Below are 7,888 nucleotides of genomic sequence, written 5' to 3'. Positions count from 1 at the left end.
ACCTTCCACCACTTCTAAATCTCATTACTATGTTAACATGTAACAAAAATGTGGGACTATTTCCACCGTAATTAGTCAGTCATTAGATTGGTATCAATTGTCTCATCTAAGTTCCAGCAGGAAAGCAAATAAGTGTCTGCGGAACTATTACTTTAATATGGATGCAGGTTTGAGATCATCCACTCCTTTAATGACATGCATAAGGATCGTCAAAAAGTCCTCATTCCTGATTTTCCACTTAGTTCTGTTCATGGGGATTAATTTCAGGCCCTTCAGTCACCAGAATAAAGTCAATATGGCCACTATATTCCTGTCGTATTTAAACCTCCCTCTCTGGGTCCCGAGATTCTCCTCATTTTGATATTTTAATATGTCATAGACGTTCATCCTACAGACAACACAGAGGAAGTGCAAATACTCACAGTGCAAATATTCACTTCGCAGTTTCAATCGATTAATGCAGAGAGAGCAGAAGGGGGGGATTTGTTCAGTATTGAGGACAGAACGCCCCCTCAAGGCCTGCTGTCTTTAGAAAACAAAAGCTGTGAGATATTTGTAATCCAGCCCCCTCTTTTTTATTTCGGGAAGAGAGCAGACACATCAGCCTTGTGGTCAACTCTACTCCCTGCTACCACAACTTTATATAATCATCAGGACTTCTTTTTTCCATCTGTGTACTGAAGAGCGTTCCTGCCTGTAAAGACTTCATCCCATAATTACCTGTCCGTCTTTGGAGGATTGTTAAGCACTTTAGATAACATGCATGCCTCAACACCTCACACACACTGCAATTTCATAAAGGATGATTAGGAATCGGGGGAGACCCCTATTGTCTATTATCTTTTATCCTCCCTGATATGCTTGAGTTTATTCAGATGTATTCAATTGAAATGCAAATTTGTGCACATCCTCTGCGGTATTTTGTCATTTTATGAGTAGTGTCTTTCTTTTTAAGAGTTCTAATTATGTTGAAGGAGGTTTCAGTGTGAGAGTAGATTGAGATATACGCTTCCTATCACAAGTCCTCCTTCTTGACTATATGGCAAATCAGAAACTCCTATTAGTTGTGATGATATCTCAGAGATGGCCAGACACAGGGAAAGATCTTATTTATCATCAACCATCTTACTAAGCTCACCTTGTTTCGCTTGGAATAGCAGAGGTGAAATTGGCTTGTATCTGTGGATCAGTGTCTTCGCTCATGTTTCGGATGAATGCTTTCCGAAGTTTGAATAGTTTTATTGCTGAAAAGTGATTGAACTTGCTAACCCTTCCTCCTCTATCTCCGTCTCTAGCCCTATGACTGTGCGTAAAGGAAAAAGTTTAGCCATCACCATCCAGGAGCACATGGCCATCGACGTATGTCCGGGCCCCATCCGCCCCATCCGTCAAATCTCTGCCTACTTCCCTCGCCTGTCACCCACTTCCTCCTTCTCTGAGCCGCTCTCGCCCAATCAGGTGGCAGCTCCCACGGCACTCAGCCCTGGCAGCGCAGGTCAAGGTGGAGGGGCTGTTGGTGGGGGAGGAGGTGGAGGGGGGAGCAGCAGCCTGTTGTCACCACTGTTACCAGGGGCGGCGGGCGGAGGGGGCTCCCTGTCAGCCATGAGTAGCATGGACACCTCCATCGAGATTGACAGCTGTGACAGCGACGATAACAGTGAGTCACATGAGAGTAATAACCCTGTTTCACAAAAGCTGCTTGAGTCAGAGAATAAAAAAAACTCAAGACAGATGTTAATCTGGAGAAAAAGCCCAGAATGCTTCAGAGAAATCAAAACTGACCCTTTGCTTAGGTATTGTTGCTACACCTGTCAAGCTTTATGTTCTCGCACAGCACAAATGCAGTTTGAAGTGATGATGGTGGAAGATTTATCTTTGAAATTCTTAGTGATATTTTTAATAATGGTTCTTTGATTTCAGATTGAACCAAAACAGGCTCCTCATAGCCGACAACTGTTGACTTTGTCGGCTGAAATGAAAACTATCTCTAGCAGATGTTTTCATCTGCAGCCAGCATAAACTAATGCTAACACTAAAACTTAATGAGTTGGTTTAAAACTTTGTGTTCAGCTGTTTTTAAATGTTTCCATCTGATTCAGCTTTAAAAGAGAACCTTGAGCAGGTGGTCTCAAATGAATAGTTTGTCATATTGGGAATTATAGTCTCTGCAGAGAGTTTGGTTAGAGGACTGATACCACTCTCATGTCTGCCTGAGGGGTATCTACACCAAAAACAGTTACTATAACAACAACTCTTAATATATCTTCTTAAAACACTCTCTAACACAAGTGGATGGCAAAGTACACTCCTCAACTAAGACAACAACGACAGTGGTGAACAATATCGTAACTTACTAATTGCTTATATAGCATAATATTGCTGCAAATTACACAGAAAATGAAAAGTAATTTCACCTGAGACATACTGCCAAATGGGGTCTTTGAAGTCCTTAATGATGTCCTCTTTTTTACCAGTAGTTTTCTAAAGATGACAGCTCTTGTAACAGAGTGTTGGAGTCTCCTCTTGTCTTTGAGGGTCTTGAAGAACATAGAGCAGTAACAGCTCATCAATAACGTCATCCATTTTCCAATAATCTGCTGACACAGCTGAAGCGTGCAGCACATTAAGACCACTGTTTACACAACGTTTATTATTAATAATCAGTGCGGATGCTCTCATCGTTATAGGTTTTTTTTATAGCTATTGTTCTTGGTGCGGATGACCCTTAACCTTTTGGCCGAGCAAAGCCACTTCTTGTTGTCAGTAGTAACAAACAAGATATAACTTGACAGAGCCAGGGCAGCTGTTTCCAGTCTATGTTAAGCTAAGCTAACCAGCTTCTGGCGATAGCATTATATTTACCAGACAAATATGAGAGCAGTGTCAATCTTCTCATCTAACTTTCAGCAGAGGAAAAAGGTTATTTTCCAAAATGTGTCAACATTAAGACAAGGCAGACAGTTTTTCTTGATAGTCCATAATTGTATGTCTCCCTGTCAGCATTTTCTATACAATGTAATGAAGTCATCAGCTAATAGCAATTATGAAAGTAAGACACAGTTTAATAATGTTATTTCATTAACTGTCTTCCAGCCTCCTTGGGGACGTTAGAGTTTGATCTACTGTATGAGAGAGCCACCAGCTCCTTACGCTGCACAGTCCTGAGAGCAAAGGTAAATACTGTCCTCTGAAAAAAGTCCACTAGAGCAAACACAGACTTTTTGACCTTGTAGCTAGAGAAAGTAAATTCTAATGAAAACAAGTTTTCATTTACATTTGTGTCCATCATATTCTATACCCACTTATTGTTCAGTTAGCACTGGGTATACCCACTTCTAAGTCCCCTCTGATGGTATAATTCAGTAGTGATCTTTTTTTCCTAGGATGACGAAGACATAACATAGAATAACATTGTGTAGTTGTCTCACTTGTCTGTGGGTCACTATTGATTGAATATGTGCACCTCTTCTGTGGCTAATGCTGAAGTTAAGAGACAGTGTGCAAATACTACTGGCCCATTTTAGACCTAAATATGCAAAACTAATGTGTTTATAATAGAGCGTTTACCCTTTGCTGGACTTTGCTTTTTTTAAATTGGGGCATAAATTAAGGATATACTCGCTTCTCCAGGCACCACTCCTCACTGGTTATATTCATGTGTTCAACCAGTGACTCACAAAGCTGTAAGCCTTAAACAACTCCTGTTTTAGCCATGCTAGCATTGCAGTTTTAGGGTTCACCACTTTGGTCCAGATTGAAATAACTTTATATATATATAATTACTGGATGTATTGCCATATTAATTCAGATATGTTCCCTAGAGAATAAATTGTTCTTACTTTTCCTCTGGGGCAACCATGAGGTTGACATTTTTGTTAGTAAAATGTCTTGACAAGTATTGTACTTTGTAGTGCTAATTACCTAATATTCACCATACTATTCATTATGTGGCTCACTGGTCAACTGAAACTGTCTGTCAAATTAAAAGTCCCCCCACTGTTCTTTAGATTTAATTTGTAAATGAACCATTCACCTCTCAGTCTGGTAACCACTTAAAAATTCATTACTGGTGTTGGCAGCTTTCACAATGTTCTCCACCAATTATTTCATATCTCTGTCTTATATCTTATCTCTCTGTCTCTATTAGGGTCTGAAGCCGATGGATTTCAACGGTTTGGCTGACCCTTACGTCAAGCTGCACCTGCTGCCAGGAGCCTGCAAGGTCTGATTTTGTTATCAACACATGGTTTTGTCCTTGCATTTATTCTACAAAAAAAAGACCTTCAATAACCTGTTGCCCAGGATGTTTGAGTGCATATTTCATTCTAGCTATAATTTTGAGCTGCATTCTGAAAGTGCAAATGCAGACCTGTAAATCTGCACTAAAACAAAATGACCTTGTAGACACAAAAAGATTGTTTGCTGTTTGAAGCTTTGAGAAAAAAGCTTTGAGTTATATTAACATTTTTCCATCTCCTCTTTGTTTTGATGCACAGGCAAATAAATTGAAAACCAAGACTGTTCGCAACACGCTTAACCCTGTGTGGAACGAGACGCTCACCTACTGTGGAATCACAGAGGAAGACATGTACCGCAAAACACTCCGGTAAATGTTTGCTGTCAAGGCTCTCTTGCTATTTCTGTCACCTTCACTTGCTGCCTCTCTGTGCTGTCTTGGCCATCAGAGAGTCGACTCTTGCTTACAAAGGATTTCTTATCGTCTATCTCAATCACAAAGTCTGTTGCTTTCGGTTTATAGGCCTTTATCCTCTCCGTTTCAACGTGTTCCCTCTCACTTTCTATCTTCACTGATCCTTTGATCCTCCTCTGTCAACTCACCTACGTTCCTTTTAGTCTTCACATCTCTCCTGTCCACGAGGATCAGAAAAGATCTCCCCTCATTCCTTCCAAAGCATCCCTCTCTCTTTGTCTTTCTTTCCGTCTTTCTCCCTGCTTTACTCTCTGTTCAAGTTGCAGTGACAGATTGAGGTCAGACTAGGCACCGCGGGGTGTTTTAATTTCATTGACCCCCTCCAGAGGTGACGAAAGCTGCGAATTGTCTCTGCCTGTGACTAAAACTTTGCCACGTCACACGTGGGAGTGGGATTTAAATAGGATCGACGGTTGATCTCTCGAGGGAAATTAGAGAAACTGTCCCTACAACCGGCCTCCGACACTGTGTTAATTCAGCAGAGGCATTTAAAGATTTTAGAGTTTAACCTATTGAAACTTGTAAACATGTTGATGTCGTTTGAAATTGTGTACAAAGTTGTTTGAAACTTTTCACTTTTTTACATCCACATAAATTCTGATTATGTAATAGATATAATTAAGTGCTGTTAGGGCAAATTTAAAACGATTAATCCAACCTTAACCAGTTTAACACATTTTATTAACAGCTACTGTAGACTGTAGATTGTATATTTGAGTCAGTTTTGTCTTGTAGTGTATTTTTAATATAATTTATTCTCCGACAGCAGCTTCATTCAACCAGAACTACACAAGATAGCTATGTCACATTTTGAAAAAGTGAGAAAGTACTCCTACTTTTGCTAAACTGGAAAAACTGCAGCTCTATTATTATATTTTCTTCCAGCTTTAAACCAGTCAGCTGCAGGCGTATTCTCTCATAAGTTGAAATTGTGTATTTATATTGCTGTATGATGAAGAAAGAAAACAAAAGCACAATAGATTTGGAAGTGATGAATGATACAAATACTGTAGGTTAGGTATCATTGTAAGTGATAATTCATATCTTTCTGCTGAGAACAAAAAGGAAGCTGTGATAGAAAATAAGTTGTATAGTCACATATATTCATGGTAAGTTTATATTTTATCGTTTGATAAGTTCACCATTTAAAGGTTGTTGTTTTTTTGACTCAAGTACTTGAGTATTTTCTTTTTAATCATATCTAACGTTTATTTTTTATGAACCTTAATAAGAGCCAGTATAAAAGACGTCATCATTCACCTGCCCTGCAGTACTAGAAAAAGTACACTATATACTAGTCATATTTCTTCATATTTTACATTAGTCATATATCGACTATTATAGTTGTTATTGCCATGGTAACAGTGGTAATCTATTGAGTTGCATACTGGGTCTAGACATGCTTTATATGAAATATGTCCTGAGCTAACTTCGGTTATGATTTGCCGTTATACAAATAAAATTGAACTGAATAGAATGAAATGGACTTCTGAGCTGTGTACAGCATCAGCCAACATTTTTACATGGACATGGACATGGACATTTAAACTGGTGACAGCATGTGTGATTAGATTTATCACGCTGACATTATGAAATCTTTTTGATGCAGTAAGAAATGTGAGCGGTCATAATGACAGTAAAATGTATATATTACCACATCACTACAGCCTTGCATCCCTTTCACACTTGGCTATTTGACCTATTGCCTGCTTGCTTACCACTCCATCTTCAAACCTTTTTGATCAAAACTGTCCTTTACTCGTCCATGTATCTTTCACCTCTCTGCTCTGACTGCCTTTATCTCTCTTTATTATCCTCCTGCTTTCATCTTTTTTTGCCTAATATGCCAGTATTTTCTGTTCCTTCTTTCTTCCATTTTCATTGATCCTCAAGGGTCCAGGTCTCCTTTTGGATAATAAGCTACCAGACTAGAAATTACCTTTTGGGGGGGATGCCAACACATATGTGGTGTCCCCATGCAGGCAACTGGCCCTTTGCACCTTCTACATTTCTGCAATACCGTGTTTTATTACCGGAAACTGAAGACAGCAGGTGACTGCGAGGTTTCATTGCTGTGGTTATGAATTTAGTTAGAAGTCGATTGAAACAGGAGGCCGAGAGGCAGCGCATTCACATCTGGACTTCTCCTCTGACAGATTGCATTCTTAGTTTTAGCTTTCATTCACATTTACATAAAGCACAGAAGAAGGCAAGCACATTGGATTTCAGTTAGCTTGTAGCATACTGATTTTTCACTTCTGTCTATAGACTTCCACATTTGCATGCATAAACGACTCCATGCACACACACACATGCACAGATTTAAATAAATTCGTAAGTTTTTTATCTCTCCCTCTCACCCACGTCACTTCATCCCTAACTCGACGGCATTTGATTTAACATATGCAGCTTCCCTCCATCTCATCCACTCCTCTCTGCTGCTCCCACCCACTTATGCATTTCGGCTGACGTTATGGCATGTATAAAAGTTTGCCAGGTCCATAAATATGGATTGACTTAACCTTGCGTGATGCACTTTCACACTATCTAAATTCCCTATGGAAGGAAAATGGTAATTACTTGTACAATATGCGTACACAGATGCTGAATTAAAAGGGATTTTTCTGACTGTGTACTTTTTAATTCAAGTCAGGTTTATATCAACAACCCCCCCCCCTCATTATAATGTTACTCCAACATTAGGAATAATTAAATGAGTCATAATATCTGAAGTTGTTTGACTACCACCCTCCCTCACACACAAAGCACATTACATCTGTCCACTCTATAATGTTCTAACTGTTTCTCATTAATGAGCCTCTCTTATTCCTATTCATGTTTCCCTCTTTCCCTATTTGTTTCTCATGCTTTTTCTAATTTTTACCTCCCCCTCCCTCCTTCCTGTCTCTATCTCCCAGGGTGTCCGTGTGCGACGAAGACAAGCTGACACATAATGAGTTCATCGGAGAGTCGCGGGTGGCCCTGCGTCGTGTGAAGCCTGACCAGACCAAACACTTTAACATCTGTCTGGAGCATCCACCTCCTGTGAGAAGAAGACGGGGGGAAAGAAAGAATAAAAGGGAGGATAGGATAGAAAGACTAAAAGGAGGGAAAGAAGAAAATGAATGTGTATCAGAGAGATACATGACTGGAGGGCACAGTAATATTTAATATATT

At 39.6% G+C, this 7,888-nt stretch overlaps 1 protein-coding gene across 1 annotated transcript in view; it reads left to right on the top strand.

Moving 5' to 3' along the window:
- Positions 1 to 1,266: 1,266 nt before the first annotated feature.
- The window catches only part of LOC118333871 (double C2-like domain-containing protein alpha), a 29,481-nt gene continuing 22,859 nt past the window's right edge, over positions 1,267 to 7,888 (top strand). The window contains exons 1-5 of the mRNA XM_035669678.1: positions 1,267 to 1,657; positions 3,094 to 3,173; positions 4,148 to 4,222; positions 4,497 to 4,606; positions 7,630 to 7,756. Of these exons, the coding sequence (XP_035525571.1) occupies positions 1,300 to 1,657; positions 3,094 to 3,173; positions 4,148 to 4,222; positions 4,497 to 4,606; positions 7,630 to 7,756 (750 nt within the window). The 5' untranslated portion in view covers positions 1,267 to 1,299. The remainder of the gene's footprint in view (positions 1,658 to 3,093; positions 3,174 to 4,147; positions 4,223 to 4,496; positions 4,607 to 7,629; positions 7,757 to 7,888) is intronic.

Source organism: Morone saxatilis, unplaced genomic scaffold (assembly GCF_004916995.1).
Source record: "Morone saxatilis isolate NCDOM2014 unplaced genomic scaffold, NCSU_SB_2.0 Contig1, whole genome shotgun sequence".
Lineage (NCBI taxonomy): Eukaryota > Metazoa > Chordata > Actinopteri > Moronidae > Morone > Morone saxatilis.
This window is presented reverse-complemented; position numbering and strand designations above follow the sequence as displayed.